This window comes from Cyprinus carpio, chromosome B13 (assembly GCF_018340385.1).
Source record: "Cyprinus carpio isolate SPL01 chromosome B13, ASM1834038v1, whole genome shotgun sequence".
NCBI lineage: Eukaryota > Metazoa > Chordata > Actinopteri > Cypriniformes > Cyprinidae > Cyprinus > Cyprinus carpio.
This window is the reverse complement of record NC_056609.1, coordinates 14,290,302-14,309,801: the sequence shown is the minus strand read 5'-3', so window position 1 is coordinate 14,309,801 and position 19,500 is coordinate 14,290,302. Positions and strand designations below refer to the sequence as shown.

The 19,500-nt window shown below is 35.5% G+C and overlaps 2 protein-coding genes across 2 annotated transcripts; one reads left to right on the top strand and one right to left on the bottom strand.

Moving 5' to 3' along the window:
- The first annotated feature begins 2,797 nt into the window (after positions 1 to 2,797).
- LOC109049801 (hyaluronan-binding protein 2-like) lies at positions 2,798 to 9,674 on the top strand. The gene is made up of 14 exons (XM_042736731.1): positions 2,798 to 2,975; positions 3,580 to 3,712; positions 3,805 to 3,891; positions 4,466 to 4,573; positions 4,658 to 4,774; positions 4,934 to 5,044; positions 6,114 to 6,285; positions 6,575 to 6,669; positions 7,350 to 7,412; positions 7,718 to 7,913; positions 8,185 to 8,327; positions 8,932 to 9,066; positions 9,147 to 9,292; positions 9,395 to 9,674. Exons 1-14 carry the CDS (start codon positions 2,916 to 2,918, stop codon positions 9,557 to 9,559), a joined length of 1,731 nt encoding a protein of 576 aa, XP_042592665.1. The 5' UTR covers positions 2,798 to 2,915; the 3' UTR covers positions 9,560 to 9,674.
- Positions 9,675 to 9,757: 83 nt separating this feature from the next.
- On the bottom strand, positions 9,758 to 14,564 carry LOC109049802 (probable E3 ubiquitin-protein ligase TRIML1). Its single transcript, XM_042736732.1, has 5 exons — positions 14,125 to 14,564; positions 13,930 to 14,024; positions 12,561 to 12,814; positions 11,544 to 11,677; positions 9,758 to 11,068 (listed from the first exon to the last, which is right to left on the bottom strand). The coding sequence occupies exons 2-5, from the start codon at positions 14,020 to 14,022 to the stop codon at positions 10,524 to 10,526; spliced, it is 1,026 nt and encodes a 341-aa protein (XP_042592666.1). The 5' UTR covers positions 14,023 to 14,024; positions 14,125 to 14,564; the 3' UTR covers positions 9,758 to 10,523.
- Between the last annotated feature and the right edge of the window lie 4,936 nt (positions 14,565 to 19,500).

Genomic DNA, 19,500 nt, shown 5'->3' with positions numbered 1-19,500 from the left:
ACTCTCCTCTGCAATCTCACAATGGGAGAGAAATAAAATTATCTCAGGAGAATTGCTCTTTCTCTCTCAGGAAAATTAAATTGGCTCTGTTGATAGAAACCAAGGAAAACAGAGAGATGTGGCATCCTTTGTGTTCATAAGGGAAAAAACTTTGATATTAGCCATATTTGTACCATTTTATGTAACCTGACTGTCCCACTGGATATGGAAAATAATTGAGGTTGATTTCAGGGCATGGGAAGCAAAACCAGACTTTATGGGCTGTTACAACATCACTGCCGTTTGAAGGTTTGCCAGTTGAAAATTAAGCAAATTTCATGTCAGTTTAGATGTTAAAGTACGTCATGAGCACATGCGAAACATATTGAAGAATGACAGCAAACACAAGTCTCAGTCCTCCCGTAAACGGCAATGTAATACATAATAGCTAATAAAAAGAAACTGAAATGGCTTGTCAGTCTCACAAGTATTAAATGTGCTTAATTTAAAATACAAGGCCCATGAGACAGTTTTGGTTTATTTTGCCCTGTTTTACATTTTCCCTCTTGGATAACTTTAAGTAGGTCATAGTGAATACATCAGCCAAAGCACCTGCAATGGAAGTGGTTGTGGAACACTGACTAGGAGGATAAACATGTGATAGCACATTCTGTAAACGATTTATAGCAGAAACCGATTATGCAATAGAGCCTACCATCTGTTCTGACTGCAGAACACACTCGTGTGAGCTTGTGAGGGGCAGAATCCTCCGCCTGCCTGTGTAATGGGGGCTCAAACATCTGACCTGCTCTTTAGTCAAGAATGTTCCTAAGCTCCTTTTTTATCTTTCTACTTTCTCACTCACATTCAGTGTCTCTCTGTTCATGAAATCACTATAAAGTTATCCTTTCTAGCTTCATGGATTTACTTGATCTTATTTAGTTATTAAACTTACATTTAGAAAACAGCAACCCAGAATAAACACACATACATCACTGTCAATAGATCTAAACAATCATCTATTGCACAATAAGAGAAACTATTTTAGGTTGCACTGTTTCATCATAGTCTTTATCATGTTACTGATGCAGAAATTATGTGCAGCTGGAGATGAAAACAACACTGAAAATTGGCAGTGTGTATGTTTATGTGTCTAGGCTGTCTATGAAGTATTTCACCAGGAGATAATAAAGATGTGTAGGTGCTATATCATTTATTTATTTAGAATTACATGTTAAGTACCCTATAAATATATGTTAGAGTGATGTTTGCATTCTAATGGCTAACATAAAAAATGAATTTAAAATTTTAGGTGTTATGTTACATCCTCTTCATCCTCATAAGCTGTTATTTAGTGGTGACTTTTTATAGTGCTTTCATATGAATCATAGCTATTATATTAAGAGATATTCTAGCGCCCTCGTGTGGTGAGATAATGAAGGTGCTGTAGGGACACTATACTTTTAACATGCATGAGACTAGTAGAATGAAAGTAGAGACAGACGACAGAGAATATATTGGACGTTTGAGAATATGGCAATATATTTAGATAAGAATATATTTGGTACATTGATGATTTGTTTAATTAAGATTGTCCAGATGTAAAAGAAAGCAATGAGGAGTTTTGTGTTACTCTTAAAGGGATGGTTCACACAAAAATGAAAATTCTGTCATTAATTACTCACCCTTGTGTCGTTCCAAACTCCTAAGGAGAGAGAGCACGTGCAAATCCACAGCCCCTAAGACCTTCATTTGTCTTCAGAACACAAATTAAGATATTTTTTAATGAAATCCAACAGCTTTCTGACTCTGCATAGACAGCGAAGCAACTACCATGTTCAAGGCCCAGAAATGACATTGTTAATAGTCCATGTGACATCAGTGGTTTAACCATAACGTTATGAAGCTACGATAATAGTTTCTGTGTGTAAAGAAAACAAAAATAAGGACTACTTTTTTAATGATGTCCTTACTACCTTATTGGTCCTTGAACATGTCAGTTGCATTGCTGTCTATGCAAGGTCAGAAAGCTCTCAGAATTCAACAAAAATATCTTAATTTGTGTTCCGAAGATGAACAAAGGTCTTAGAGGTTTGGAACGACATGCGGGTGACTTTTCTTTTTTTCTGCTTGCTTATGTTGGTCAGAAGCAAACGAGGACAAAGTCTTGCAATAGTTAGCATAGCTAATTACGCCTGCTTATTGTTGACCATCTGTTTTCATTGATGATTAATTGACATGATTAACTGACAAAATACTTGTATTTATTTATTTATTGCAAGCAATATATCTTCCACAACTGTTTCATCATAAAAAATGTATATAGTTTTTGTCAACTTTCAAAGACATGGAGAAAAAAAGAAGAAGAAAAAAAGAAACTGTACTTATCATGTGGTAATATATTTATATTAAACTTTTTGCCTTTTACTTTTGAAAACCTCTTCTGAAAGCATGACCTCTCACAATCCACACTTCGGACAAAGTCTGCAATGAAACAAACAGTATCCCACTTTGTCAATATGATCTATGACCTGCCAGCATATCAAATAATCCAGAAACATTCTCTTCAGGACTTTTTGCTGATATGATTACTGCTTATTTAATTATTTAGCATCTCTTAATAATGCAACAGTCACATTTTAATGTATTTTGAAAGTATAGAAAGTATAAGTCATGTAATGACCAAAATAAATTGTAGCAGACTGCACCTAAGTATAGATAAACTAAAGATAAGACTTTTGAAATCAATAAATAAGTGGTTTGATTTTTGTCCGTTACACAGACCCACAGACCCACATAAACCTGTATGCCTGTTAACCATTCACACACACTTGTATAGACATAAACTCACAAACACCCACACACTCAAAGGACACCGATGCGAAGTAAGATTTAGAGCAGATCTGCAGTCACTCCTTCAGAGACCAACGGTCAGCATGAATCTCAAGCTGTGTCTGCTGCTCCTCTTTCTCTGTGCTGTCATTATTCCTGCACAGGTGTGTATGAACAGTTATATGCTGATATACCCCATGTTATTTTTAAAATACATTCTTGTACATAACAGATTTTTAATCTGGATGAAAATTAAGTGATGTTATATGTGACCCTGGACCACAAAACCAATCTTAAGTCGCACGGCTATATTTGTAGCAATAACAATACATTGTACTGGTCAAAATGATAGATTTTTCTGTCAAAAATCATTAGGATATTAAAGATCATGTTCCGTGAAGATATTTAGTAAATTTCCTACCGTAAATATATCAAAACTTAGTAACATGCATTGCTAAGGACTTAATCTGGACAACTTTAAATGTGATTTTCTCAGTATTTTGATTTTTTTGCACCCTCAGATTCCAGATATTCAAATAGTTGTATCTCGGCCAAATATTGTCCTATCCTAACAACTCACAATGTATTCAGCTTTCAGATGTTGTATCAATCTCAATTAAAAAAAAATGACCCTTTGACCTTAATTGGTCAAGTCATGGTCGAGGTCAAATTACAGTATGAAATATGTATTAATACTGTCTAATGTTGGAATATAAGATTTTAATCACATTTAACTGATCTCGATAAAATAATGCATTTTCTGAGCAGTTTCTTACCTCTCAACAGTTGAAGAAAGAGAAACATGAGGAACGTGGAAAACATGATAAACACCAACCACGAGATAAAGAAAGGAGGCCTGATGATAAACATAATGTAAGGAGAGGCAAACAAAGATTGGCGCGTAAGTGGTCACATTTTGGGTTGAAATATAATACATATCCATATTTATATGTCTTTGCGTCCAAATGTCCAATAAACAACTTATGATATCAGGCCTGAAGGCTGAGTTTGAAAGCTCAGATTACTCTGATGATGACGACGATGCAAACGATTGGCTGTTTGAGCTTCAAGGTGTAAGAGGTATGATTCATTAAACAGATTTCTTCCTCATATTGTGTATACTACTGTATATTTTTGGGGTTAGCATTTTTTTTTTTTTTTAGAAGAAATTGATACTTTTATTCAGTAAGGACACATTAAATTAATCAAAAGTAACCGTAAAGGCATTTCTAATGTTACGAAAGATCTTTGATTTCAAATAAATGCTGTTCTATTCATCAAAGGATCCTGAAGAAAAGAATAGCATGGTTTCCACAAAAATATTAAGCAGCACTGATGTTTTTTCAGCATTGATAATAATAATAATAATAAGAAGAATAATAAGAAATGTTTCTTGAGCACCAAATCAGCATATCAGAATTATTTCTGAAGGATCCAGTGACACTGAAGACTGGAGTAATAGCTACTGAAAATTCAACTTTGTAATTAATGGAATAAATGACGTTTTAAAATATCTTCCAATAATAAAAATTTTACAGTATTCACAATATTACTGTTTTTATTGTATTGTATTGTCAAAAAATTACAAACATTCTATCAAACTGAAATCAGCTAAAATAAAGGCAAATAAACATTTCCCCCTTTGGTTATTCAGGAAAATGCAGTCCAAATCCATGCCTGAACGGTGGGGAGTGTGAAGAAAAGAGAGATAAATTCATATGCAAATGCCCAAAGCAGTTTGTAGGTAGAAGATGCCATAGAGGTAAGAGTTCACTTCACACCACCTGCTCATTTATATAGACCACAGAAGGTTTGAGGTTTGAGAAACATTTGATGTTTCTTTTAGGGAAAAGGGTTTGTAACATGGGAACCTGTGGGACAGGACTGTGTCTTCTGACCCCTACTCCTCCCTACTACAAGTGCAAGTGTATTCCACCATTTGCACCACCAAACTGCAGATCAAGTAAGACATACAGCACTGAACTCATGCTGCACCAAGCCACTGTTTCTGAACAAACAAACTGATTTGGTTATAGAATGCTCAGACCAAAGAGTAAAACTGGTGAAATGAAGATATGTGGGTTGTATATGTTCTGTTTATGATTTTTGTCTTTTTGTTTAGCTGCCCCATGTAATCCAAACCCTTGTCAGAATAACGGCAGATGTGTTGTAGACGAGGGTGATTTTGATTGCATCTGTCCTGATGGTTACAGTGGACAATACTGTCAAGTAGGTGAGTGTATAATTACAGAGCCACTGTATTTCTCTCCTTATATTAAAAACTTAATTAAAAAGAAAAATGAAAATAAAAACATATTTTAGAAATGTAAAGCACGTTAGAGGAAAAATATATAAACATTTTATATTCTTTTGGCACTTTATACATAAATAACAACTATAAAATGTCAAATGTTGTCTGTTACTGAGAAAAAGTGTTCTGTTTTTTATTACTTTGTTTTTTTCATATTTCTTAATACTTTTTCTTTTTTTTTCAGTTCACATTACAGAGAAAGAAAAATATTTAAGAAACAAATTGCATGTTTAAAAAGTGTACACCTTGACACCTATCCAAGTTGTAGGAACAACAAATAATAACTTGACTTCTAGTTGATCATTTGGAATCAGAAGTGGCTTATATGAAAGGCAAAAGCAAAGTCTGACCTTTCTGTCAAGGCATGATAAGATTTTATTTTGGTAAAATAAGTGTACTATAGATGCCTTTGCATTTCATATAAGCCACTTCTGATTCCAAATGATCAACTAGAAGTCAAGTTATTATTTGTTGTTCCTATAACTTGGATAGGCGACAAGATTTTTGTCAGGGAGTGTATATCCTTAAAACAAAAATAGCTGTAAAATTGATTAATGACTTTAAAAATGTCAAACACTCATTTAAATGAATAAATCAAGAATCATATCTCTGAACCCTCTCTGACCCAGTAGATGTATTAAATCACATGAACTAACATTGCTAAACCTGCATTGACTTTTAATTGTTAGTTCACATGCTGCACTTTTTCCACAGCAACAACTTACATAAAAATTGTCGAGTTAATATAATTTTTTTGTGATTAAATTTGAATTTACACAATTATTATTGTCATATATTTCAAGTTTTTTTATTTTTACTCATTAATACCATGTGGTTTTCTGTGGGCCATAACAGTTGATGCATGAATCTGAACTTTTATTTGACACATTGTCTCAAAGGTTCTTTTCTGTGATATTTTTTTGTTTTATGGTTTTCTCACAACATGACAACATGAAGACACAATCATACTATGCTGTGACTGTATCCTCAGGCCCTGATGACTGCTATGAGGGGGATGGACAGTCATACAGAGGGAAGGTGTCTGAGACAGAAAATGGGGATGAGTGTCTCGACTGGAACTCTGAGTTCATTCTGGATAAAGGAGTTTTTCCTTCAGTGGCATTTGCATCTACTGAAGGCTTGGGACCGCATAACTTCTGCAGGTTACAAACATGTGGGGACTAAAAGCCTAGGACTCACATTAATTATTGACCTAGAAGTAATGCATTCATTGTATGTGAAAACATTTAGCATTTTTTTTTTTTGAATCCTAAAACTTTAACTAACATGTTTAAGTTTATTTTAATGCAAGATTTTCAATCTGGTCTCAGACTTTTGGACTGCACTAAATATACACACACTGAATATGCACAAAAACACTCTTACACAGCTGGGCTTGAGTAGCAGCGGACTTGTAATCATAACCCTCAACTCAACTGCAAATCATTACAGAAACCCTGATGGAGATAAGAAGCCATGGTGCTTTATAAAGAAGGACAAGAGACTTCGATGGGATCACTGTGATGTCAGAAAATGTCCCACAATTGGTAAGACTGATGATAAACACACAGTGCGGTTTCTAATCTAATACTATTACATAATGAACTCTCTCTCACTCACATTTTTGAACATAGACTTGAAAGTGCACTTTCCAAACTAAATTTTTCATAATTCATGAACAAAAACATTTTATAACATGATATTGATGTACCATTTTCGTGGTAATGCAATGTCTGATTTTAAAATGGGTTTTAAAGGATGAATTTTGAGATTTTAAGTTTTCAGTTGATATATCATTTCTGATTATTTCTAAAGTGTGACAGAGAAAAAAGGCAACGAAGAAGACTTTTTTTTTGACAAGGTCAGAACTCCTGTTATGATGTAGATTTTTGAGGGTGCACTCTTGTCATAAATTAATGTATTACTTTTCCTACATAATTTTTAACAAAAAAAAAAAACAAAAACAAACATTGGTTAAATATCTATTTAGGAGTCTTAGACCTTTCCAACGATATATAGTTTGGCCTTTAAAGTCATTTGAATTAATAAATATCTTTGAACCCTCTCTGACCCAGTAGATGTATTAAAAAACACCATAAAAAAATCAAAATATCTTTGAACCCTCTCTGACCCAGTAGATGTATTAAATTACATGATCTAACATTCAATTTTTAGCTGTTACTCACATGCTGCACTTTTTCCACAACAACAACTACCATAAATACAGTGTCCACCACTGCTGAAGCTCGACCCACCACAGCTGCATTCACAGACAGTATTCCATCAAAAGTAACTACTCTCCAACCAACCATACCATTCCTCCTCATCATCAATTCATCTAAAACTTAAGTTACTTAACATGAACTTGTTTAGTGAACATCAGCTAATAATAATCACCTACCAAATTGTAAAATAATCCAAATAATTTCCACTTCAAACAAAAACTCTAATCTATACAAATCCTCATACTTTGCACTTTCCACAAATGTCACCTACCAGATGGCAGCATAACCCCAGAGAGCACCAGTTCAGCCCACAAAATCCCTACCCCTGTCCCACCAACCACATTACCAAAGAACTATACTTTAACAAATAATTTTCTTACCTGTGGTAAACCTCAGCCGAAAAAACAACTAAACCGGATTTACGGGGGTCTTAAAGCTATTCCTGGAGCCCATCCATGGCAAGTAACAGTACAGGTTAGGCCTAAAGGATCCATTGAAGAGTACAGACACATCTGTGGAGGCACCCTCATCAAGCCTTGTTGGGTGCTGACTGCTGCCCACTGTATGTAAGTATGGCCTTTAGTAGGCTACAGTATTAAAGTACATAATTCAATCCATGATCACCATTAACCGCTTCAGTTTATATTTCACTGCATTTAATTAAATGAGTTTAAGAGCTTTTAATATTAAATATGACTTCTTATCTGCATTATTTCAGTATCCTTAAATGTTTCTTTGTGGTTAATAAACTGGAAAATTTTCTCCTAACATATATTTAGTTTCACATTAAAACTAAAATGAACCATATTAGTTTTTTTTCTTTTGTTGTGTGTACAGTGATAAAAAGCATGATTACAGAGTTATATTGGGAGGACTAAATTTGATACAAAAGGAGCAAACAGATCAGCCTGTGTTGGTTGAAGAAACTATCATCCATGAGAAGTTCAAGGAAACCCCTGATGTTGTCTACAATGATATTGGTGAGTATGTAGACATTCATTTGCACACACAGGATTTTTAATAATGATCAGTGTTATAGATTTTACATTTTATTTTCATTTGGATTTTCTAGTGCTTTCTGTTCTTCAACTCATCAGGCTTTTATTTTGAAGGTTGTGTTTCCTTTGCTGTGGCCAAAATGGTCCCCATCAGCTTATAGTATTGTGCACTGTTTTGAGTGTCAGCCATTTTTAGTTGAAATAATGTAGTGTACTTATTCAAACCCATAATGCACTGCAATAAGTAGTGTACAACTGGGTATTGGAGAATAGGCTACCCATAATGTATTGATGGTGTCTCATACAAAGAAAACAATTGATCTAAAAGCTCTGCTGTAGGATTCTTTATTTAGGCAAAATTTCCAGAAACACACAAGACAGGAAAACCCCCTGCATAAAATCAGAAAAATATCAAAAAAGCACAGACAAGGACAAGGGAATGAGAATTTAAAAATAAAGGCCTGATAAGAATAAGAATTTCAGAAGAAAAGTTAATTTGTTCACATTATTTTTTAGATTCCATGCAATTAATCTACAAGCAAATTACTTAAAGTCTATACTTTTTATTTTCTTGTATTTTCTACAGCTCTATTAAAACTGAAAGCTACTAATGGAGAATGTGCTAAGGAAACTCAGTTTGTGAAGGCCGCCTGCTTGCCCAAAGAACCGTTTGCAGATGGAACAGAATGCAGAATTTCTGGATGGGGAGCCACAGAGTCGTGTATGTTTCCATGTCTGTTTCTGAATTTGTGTTGAACTATAAAAGGACTGAATCTGTTCTCTTTTCCTTCCTGTCTGTAGCAGAGTATGGGTCTGTGCATTTGCTTGATGCACAGGTTTTGCTGATTTCTCAGGAGGCTTGTTCCAGCAATAAAGTATATGGATCTTTGCTGGATGACGGCATGTTTTGCGCTGGCTATCTCAAGGGAGGAGTAGACTCCTGTCAGGTGGGTCATCATTTTAACTGTATAATGTTGTTTACTATAATTAAAAGGAAATGGCACTGCTGTAACAATAATGACATTACTATTCAACTCTCTTTGTGGCAGGGTGACTCTGGTGGGCCTTTAACCTGTGAGAGAAATCAAACACACTATATCTACGGTATAGTGAGCTGGGGAGACAATTGTGGGGAGAAGAACAAGCCTGGTGTCTATACCAGAGTCCTTAAATATTTGGATTGGATCAATAAAAAAACAAGTGTCCCACAGTAGCATGTCCATGAAATATTAGCCATGGCCACAGTGTTTTCTGTTGTGTACTCTGATCTACCAGGAAAGTTTGAGATAATTCTTCTGATGAATTAAAACATCTTGTGTCATTGTGTTATTCTCTTCTTTTTTTTCAGTGTGTGACATTGGGATAAATACTTTTATATAATTTTAAAATACACAAATATCTTCCAGTTACAGTTCTTGTTAGCTTTACACTAAAAGGTTCAAAAGTTTGAAGACAGCAGAAATGAATACATTTTATTATTCAACAAGGATGAATTAAATTGATTGAAAAGGACAGTAACAGCCTTAATTATGTAACAATATTTTTTTTAATTCAAATAAATGCTGTTCTTTTGAACTTTTAAAAGACTTTTGAAATAAATGTATCTCAGTTTCCACACAATATTAAGCAACACAAATGTTTTCAACTTTGATAATAATAAGTAATGTTTCTTGAGCAAATCAGAATGATTTTTAAAGTATCATGTGATACTGAAGACTGGAGTAATGATGCTGGAATTCAAATTTGCCATTTCAGGGATAAAATCCATTTTGAAAATATATTAAAATAGAAAACTGTTATTTTAAACTGTAATAATATTTCACAATATTGCCTTTTTTTACTGTATTTTTGTCAAAGAAATGCAGTCATGGTGAGCTGTTCTTTTTGCTAACCCTATACTTTTGAAAGGTAGTGTACATATGGCATGTAAATGTATTTGCATATCTTTTACCATACCATTTTGAAGTGCTGATTCTTCCAAATGATTATGAATGCCATCACATTTGTTAAAGGTTCGCAGTGCAACTGAATCACCTGTTACTCTACAAAATTTCATAACGTTTCATTTTTAGCTTTGGAAAATACAAACTAACAAATCTAATCTACACAAAGGCAGAGTGAAATCAAACAACCCTGTGCTAGGAAGGCCTACTTTATCTTCTAAATTCTACAACATGATCAACAGATCCTAATAGGCTTTGAATTTGTCCCCTGAAGATCATGACCTGGACAAAGAGCCAGATGTAGAGAGTCTGTAAATGTCCCTGCACAGAAAGAGTAGAGCGGAGTCATGCTATCCACCCCTAAAAATGTCACCAGACCTCCAGGAAAACTGCAGAAGATCCCTATCCGATGGAAGCAGGTGGAAATGGGTAAAGGATGAGCAGTACCTCCATGCCAAGCATTGTAGTCTCCGTCAAAGTACTCCAAACACCAAGATTCAGCATGTCGGCCCAACCAGCAGTCCTCCTTTTGGCCTTTTCTTGAGATGGATGGGTAGGTGAGACCCAGTTCCCAGTAGATCTTTCCACTCACATCTACTTCCCAGTAATGGTGACCAGAGTCCCAGCATTGGATGCTTAAGACATTAAGGGTGGTATCAAAGCGTCCCTCATGCTCAGGGACATCTTGCCATACATCTGTGAAAGTGGCACAGTTCCCTTCAGATGAAATAATCAGCTTGGGATGGGCAGTGGAAGGGTCCAGGACCACTTCTGAGGAATCTGCAAAATGAAGATCAGTCTACTACCTTCAAAACTACCCTAACTGTTCACAAAGAATGTTTTTTTCCATTCCACTGTGCTCCTTTTCCATTGTTTTTCAACGTGAACACGCTAGACAGACATCTTTGATGTTGTGTCTCGCATCTTTTGCAGTATCTTGTGCATGACAAGGTGTTCTACAAACAAGGTAGTCTAGTTAAAATAAGTTTAAAGTGTCTTGAGACTTTGAGTTATTTCCCTTATTGTACTGGCTATGGGTTGTGATTTTTCAAAGCAAAAAAAAAAAAAAAAAAAAAAAAACTAAACAAATCAAAAACACCTTCTGTGTGAATGTCCCCTCGTGGTTTATATATTTGAAAGAATATGGAACTCTACTGAAAGTTTTTTGTCAGGGAACTAAAAAAGTAACATTCATTTGTTGCAAATTGTTCATGCAAATGATCATCAATTTTATGTGCTGTTGACAGTTACTCACAGCTCTTCAGCAGCCTCTTAGCGATGGGGATCTGTGAGCGGATAAACAGTAGTAAATTGTTGGTGAGGCCCAGTAGCTGATCTGATTTGGCCTCATCAAGTTTAATGAGACCTGGGTCTGTCGATTCCAGCAACCCCACCAACAAAAACCAACAGAAAGGAGATCTGATAACACCTGTCCTTTATATAAAAGGTCGAGGGTTATATTGAGTTTAAGGTTAGTAACTAGAATTACTATTTGTTTGGTTACACTACCATTTAAAATAATTCAAAACATACCATTCATAAAATATTCATACCTTTTAAAAAAAACAAGTTAAATTCTCCCCAAAATGCATTTATTTGATCAAAAATACCATAAAAACAATAATATTGTGTAATAATCTTTTGTAACATTATAAATGTCTTTACTGCCACTTTTGTAATTTAATGAATCCTCACTGAATTATAGATTAAGGTCTAAAATTCAGATTAATACAGGGATACTGCAGTGCAGATGTCTTAAGATTTTTCAAAACTAGAATATTAACTGGAATCAGAATATTTTTGTGCATGTAAACTCAATGAGCCCATTCAGCTATAGAATGAATGAAATAATTTAAGAATGTTTGTTCAAGTAAGCTAAACAGTGTTCATAAAGGCACATTAAATAAACCTAAACATGAACTGGATGCTGGCAGACATGATCTCTACAATCAAAATGCCTTTGCAGATGAGTCATTCAGATTCCAATGTGCCAGTGAAGGCTAGAATGCCTGACTAGTGACAAAACAATCTCTCTTAAGTGTGGTTATAAATATACATACCTTTCCTCATACATTGTGGCCTATGAGAGAGAGAGAGGCAGGAATATATAGTGAGAATGCATTATGTTGCAGGGATGGTAGGTTTCACCATGTAGGCTATTGTTGGTCATTTGAATTATTGGTCTATTCATGATATTTCTGTATCATGACAGCACATACCATCCAAGGTAGATTAAGGTAAAACAAAAATATGACAACTGGTCTGTCTATTGTCCAATTGTTCTGCTGATAAAAGGCTCACCCTGTCACCAAGTTGTATGTCACTGTCCATCATCCCTTCATTCAGCTGAACCTCAATGTCTCTGAGCAGGACGCCGTTTGCCTCAATGAGGTTTTCCAGCGCTCGAACTGCAGCCGTCTCCTCCATCTCCAGCAGGGACAGAGAGATCCTACAGTCCTCCTCCAGAACTCTCCGCATTGCTTCATACTTCTTCACTATACTTTCTCTCATTGCAGAGGACTTTGACTGAGAAAGATGGGGAAATGGTTAGACTCAATTGGGTAATCCGGTAAAATATAGATTAATTGTATTTCATTTTTATTTAAGTCAATTTTTTATCGCTTTTGAAAGAAGTCTCTTATGCTCTTTTAAGTTTTATATTTTAATATACTAAAAGTATACTGACGTATACTGATATACTAAAAATATAATTATATATGGGGAAGTCGTGGCCTAATGGTTAGAGAGTTTGACTCCTAACCCTAAGGTTGTGGGTTCGAGTCTCGGGCTGGCAATACCATGACTGAGGTACCCTTGAGCAAGGCACCAAACCCCCAACTGCTCCCTGGGGGCCGCAGCATAAATGGCTGCCCACTGCTCCGGGTGTGTGTTCACGGTGTGTGTGTGTGTGTGCACTTGAATGGGTTAAATGCAGAGCACAAATTCTGAGTATGGGTTACCATACTTGGCTGTATGTCACGTCACTTTACTTAAAATATTAATATCTTAATATTAGATTAAAAAAAAAAAAAAAATTGAAAAAAAAAAACAAAAAAAACAAACATGGTATTTTATTTCAGATTCTTTAATCAAAGGACAGCATTTATTTAAAACAGAATTTATAACATTACAAACAATTGTAACATTATAAATATATTTACAGTCAATTTTGATCAGTATAATGTATACTTGCTGAATAAAAGAACTAATTTCTTTCTTTTTTTCTTTCCTAAATACGATACAGTTCAATAAAAATAAAACTCCTTACTGACCCTAAACTTTTCTACAGTAGTGTACATACTTAGATATATTTTAATACTTAAAATAGCCATATACTTACTGTATATACTTATTAACTTAAGACAAACTTGTAAATTATATACTTATTTTGAAGACGTTTTCATTTAGAAATTGCAAGTAAATTTCACAAATAATTACACATAAACGACAATGAACACATCAAATTAAATTTGAAATATTGATGTAGAAAGACTAAAATAGCATTTTCTTGTAAAACCCTACTCCAATAATCTTAAATAAGATTTACAGTGTAGGCTACATAAGATCAAGAAAATATTGGAATATGTTTTTGTAATATATATAAGAAGAACCACTTGATTTAATTTACACACTAGACTCACTTTGATTTGATTTTGCTTGCCATTCAGTTTCTTCAGTCTGCATCTGATCGCTTCCCTTTGCCTCATGAGACGATCCTGGTTATTTTTTTGCATGTCTTGTTGAGAAAATGAAGAAGAAGAAGAAAAAAACATGCATGAGCATTTAGGCAAACTTTGACATTTTTAGGATTAAAAATAACAGTGAACAAAACTTACCTGACACTGAGCTTTCATGTCACTCTGCTGGACTGAGTTGTTAGACTGAGAGACAGTCCTTATGTTACTTTCACAAATCCTTAGGGGGTTATTTGCAACTCTGTAGATGTTCCAGCAAGCGAGATTTTAAGGAGCTCATGCTTCACTAATAGTGAAAGCAGATCACATGGGTGGGTCACAGTGTCACGATCCTGCCAGAGATAAATGGCATTCACCTTGACTTGTCGCTGTGACGCATCTGTCACTGCAATGCTGCTCGCCACCTGTGACAGGACACTCACATACCACTTCCTCTCCAGGCCATTTTTAGAGGTGGTATTTAAAGAAGTGGATAGTGAGACATTGTCCCATGTGGATTCATAACAATCAGGCCCCTGTAATACAGCCTGTGTATATTTTCTACAGTGTGGCTATTAATGTTACTCACAGTGAAACAAAGTACAAGTGGATTCTGGGAAATGCAGGAATGAGAAGGTCAGTTACAGCCTTCATGCAGTAGCACGCAGGAGGGCCTACAATTCAGAACAGTGAGAAGAAGAGAACAGAATGAGTGAACAGAAGAATAAAAAAGTAAAACTGAACACAAATAGTAAAAAAATCTTCATCTTTAAGCTCCTGCTCACAGATGAATCCACCAGATGGCAGCAGAGCTTGCACATGGCTGGACACCTTGGGAGAATCGATTAGTTTACAATATTTATGACAGAAAATGATTTATGACAGATGAAGATAATGCTAAAGTTGATGTTGATAAAAATGAAGATTATAATCTCATACTGACACAATCCATGAAACGTAAAACATCCCTGCAACAGTAACATTTTGTGTTGTACAATAGTTTGCATTCCTTAATTTATACATTAGTATTTTGCACAAATACAAAAGATGTAAAAATAGATAAGTAAATAAAATAAATGTTTGCATTCATTTTTCAATTGTATCATAAGTTTGTAAAATAATATTTTGTATAAATACATTTAGAAAATAGAAAATATGTACGGAATAACTAAAATAGAATTGTACAATAATATATTGTAAATACATTTTGTAAATATATAAAAAAAATAAGAAAATTAATAAATAATGTGTACAGTTTGCTTTCCCTTCTAGTAGTACCATTAGTTTGTACAATAGCATATTGTACATAAATAAATAAACTGTTTGTGCAATAATAACATCAGTTTGTACAACAGTATACATTTAGATTAAATGTAAAAAAAAAAAAAAAAAAAAAGAATAAACAAACAATCAAATAAAAAAAGTTTGTGCAATAGTTTGCATTATTTCATTAATAAGTTCATTAGTTTATAAAGTATTTTGCACAAATAAATTTTTAAAAATGGATTAAATAAATAACATTTTAAATAAAATGTGAGATGTTTGAAAATTTTAGTAAATGTAAATACATTTAAAAAATGTTTTCCCTTTTGGATATATTGCTCTTTGGCACCATTTTAGAAACTTGAGCCAAAGTTATATCTCATTTTATATTAATGCACTATAAATTTTACCCACTACTCGGGTTTTCATTGGTCTAAAAGAGTGTGGACAGGCATTTAACAACAACATTGTAGTATGTCTGGCAGTCTAAAAACACATAAATGTAGTATGATCTGACTTGTTTTCCTTTGTCCTTGCCTTGCTCCTTGTGTAACAATAAAGCACAGCCAGCTTTACGTGTGCTCTAATAAATGCAGGCCTGAGCACATTACTGGACTCAGAGGTGGATTGGGAAGACCACTGTGATCCATAATCCACCTTTCATCAGAATTTCCTGTGGAAATAAAGTCCCTTAATTTCTCCAATCTCCACCATTAGACAGCAAAACCTTGACCCCACCGTTACCTCCACTCTGGTCCTTCTTTAAACCACTGTCTATTAGGCAGCTCAAATTAAATCCCTGCTGTTGGACTTTAATAAGAGAATATTTGCTCCTGTATTTTAACCTTGTTATCCAATATCCTGTTCCATATTCCTCCGAGTGCATGCTATAGGCTGCTTTAATACAGAAAGGGTGGTTGACTTGCGGCCCACATGAAGAAAGCAGGTTTTAAATTTTTTTTTTTTATATTTAAAAAATAAATGGGTCATTAATTAGACAATAAAAAACAAATCCATATAAATGAATTAAGAATTGTGATTTCTGCATAGTCATTCCATTCAAACTATCATCCTGTGATGTAGCCTAGTTACAACAAATCATGTTGAAAAGTATGAACTATTCTAATTTTTAACAATTTGAGCATTTAAGTCAGTTTTGGTGACCAGACATGAAATGTTATATGTTTGTTTATCTGTAAACTGTACCTGTAAACATCAACACAAGTGTGTGTGTGTTGCACTTGACACCTGTTTATGTTTGGCAGAGGACGGTTCATTAAATATGTACAGAGTGTGTAGTTGTACTGGGTGAGGTTAAGTGCTTTGTAAACCTCTTAGGATTTAATAAAGAAAAGGTCCTTACCAGCTGCAACCACATATTTAAAAGTGTCAAATCAACATTTTAAGCCTGGCTAAAACAAAATTGCTATCAAGTTTAGGACAATTAGACTGCAAAGTCAAAACAAGAGGTTCTAAAATGTAGCAGGTGTCTTTGCTTTTTCAACAAAATGTGGTTTAACAGAGTTAACAGCAGTAATCTAAATTTTGAATGCACTTGACAAAAAGGGAACAGTACAACGCTTTCATTGAAAACTCGATGGTAGCTCACCAAAACGTAATGCTATACTTATGTTAGATTTCACTTTACTTAACAAATACAACACAAAACATTTTAAAGACATTTTTTAACATAGACCCTTGTAGCCATGAGATAGAACCTCAACCGAAACATTACTAAGCGAAAAAGTAATCCCTCTTAAAGTAATTTAATAATCGTTAAGTTTGTAATTTTTTTGTCTTTTTAGACATGAAATCCAACATACATTCATAGATGAGATTTATTGTGGTCAACGTCGTCGTTGTTGAGCAGTAGAGCTCAACCTGACAACATATGAGAAACGCGGTGCTAATCGCGGATAGGAAACTCTTTCCGTGTTAAATGATTTACGTTTTATCATCCAGCAGCCCTTCCTGTTTAGTTTAGGCAGCAACATAAATAACAGAACAAAGGATGCCCATACAGGCCTGAATGAAAACAGCGCCAGCCGGGCACTGTATGCATCCGCACTCATCTTACAGCCTCTCGCTTATATTACCGTCTCACTTACTGTATACTTCCCCCAGAGCCGGGAAAAGCTATCCGCTGTATCTGCATCTCTAATGGCTGCTGCCTTTTGGGGAGTTTTCAAGCAGAAGGAACCGGCAGACAAGCAGCAATCGCTTAGCTAAATGCGGAGAGCAATCTTGAAACAGAAAACTGGAGCAGGACTAGGGGGTTGCTGGATGGGCTGAAATGTTATTTGGATGATACCCGTGCATTAAAGCAAGGGGAAGCTGTGTTGAGTTTCTCATTGAGAGGCAGCAGCAGGGCTCACTGCGATAAGGAAATAAGGCTAATGTTACCTGATCTGGTATAATGTGAACCAATTACTACTCCATTGCACTTCATTACAGAACAGTAATAGGGCCAGGGTGAGCCACGCTATATGAGCAGCCGGGGGGAAAATTGAGTGGTCATTGATAATATGATAAAAAGTGACAGAGAGAGAGGCCTCTCAAACAAATTATTGAAATTTACAGTGAGTGGGAGAAACAGAATAACCTCATTTAGGCAGCTGTGGGCCAGCACTTGTCCAAAGTAGCACACTCGACACAAAGGACTGCTTATGGAGAGAAATCTAAAACGATCAAAGAATAGTTTTAGGCCCTGAACTCTACAGACCTGCTCAGGACTTCGAAATTATTCAGGCGGCCTTACTTCCTAAATTTCTAATACAGAAGGGAATTTGGTGCTTTGTGCGTCACTTTGTTTATAATTAAGTGTTTCAGCTGTTATTCAAGCTGTTGTTTGCATTACCTACCTATCTATCTATCTATCTATCTATCTATCTATCTATCTATCTATCTATCTATCTATCTATCTATCTATCTATCTATCTATCTATCTATCTATCTATCTATCTATCTGTCGTGAACATTTTTTGTACACTCACGATCATATTACCATTACAAAATAATATTTTATATCAGCTTGGTCTCATTGTTTATACATAGGTATTATGGGTGTCGCTAGGCCATTTTTAGGAGGGCTTTAGCCTTCCCTAAATTTCTACTCAGCCCCCCTAAAAAAAATTGCGATTAGCTCCATAAACTGTACACAAATTCGTGATCGCCTCAGTCCCCTTTAATTTTCATATAAAAAATGAGATAGCTAGGGATTATTGGAATAAAAACGGCGGCAGACTTTGGCTCCTCCCCATCTTTCAGCACGTTCTTTAATCTGCAGACTGCTGCGGTGCAGAGCGAGAAACAGAGGACAAGGTGTGTGTTTAGATTGTTATAATATCTCCATCTGTGCAGTTCTTTGTCATAAATACAGTTTACAGAATGTCATAGGGGAGCAATCGGTTCCCCATCTAGTACTGTAAAGTTTTCGCTCCGTTCGCCCTCATCATCACACCACAGCATTTCCTCCAGCGAAAATATAGCCCTTAAACACATACACTGAACAAAATTATAAACGCAACACTTTTGTTTTTGCCCCCATTTTTCATGAGCTGAGATCTAAGACTTTTTCTATGTCCACAAAAGGCCTATTTCTCTCAAATATTGTTCACAAATCTGTCTAAATTTGTGTTAGTGAGCGCTTCTCCTTTGCCGAGATAATCCATCCACCTCACAGGTGTGGCATATCAAGGTGCTGATTAGACAGCGTGATTATTGCACAGGTGTGCCTTAGGCTGGCCACAATAAAAGGCCACTCTAAAATGTGCAGTTTTATCACACAGCACAATGCCACAGATGTCGCAAGTTTTTAGGGAGCGTGCAATTGGCATGCTGACTGCAGGAATGTCCACCAGAGCTGTTGCCCGTGAATTGAATGTTCAAGTCTCTACCATAAGCCGTCTCCAAAGGCGTTTCAGAGAATTTGGCAGTACATCCAACTGGCCTCACAACCACAGACCACGTGTAACCACCCCAGCCCAGGACCTCCACATCCAGCATCTTCACCTCCAAGAACATCTGAGCCACTGGGACAGCTGCTGCAACAATCGGTTTGCATAACCAAAGAATTTCTGCACAAACTGTCAGAAACTGTCTCAGGGAAGCTCATCTGCATGCTCGTCATCCTCATCGGGGTCTCGACCTGACTGCAGTTCGACGTTGCTCACATTCGATGGCGTCTGCCACTTTGGAGAGGTGTTCTCTTCAAGATGAATCCCAATTTTCACTGTACAGGGCAGGTGGCAGACAGCGTGTATGGCATTGTGTGGG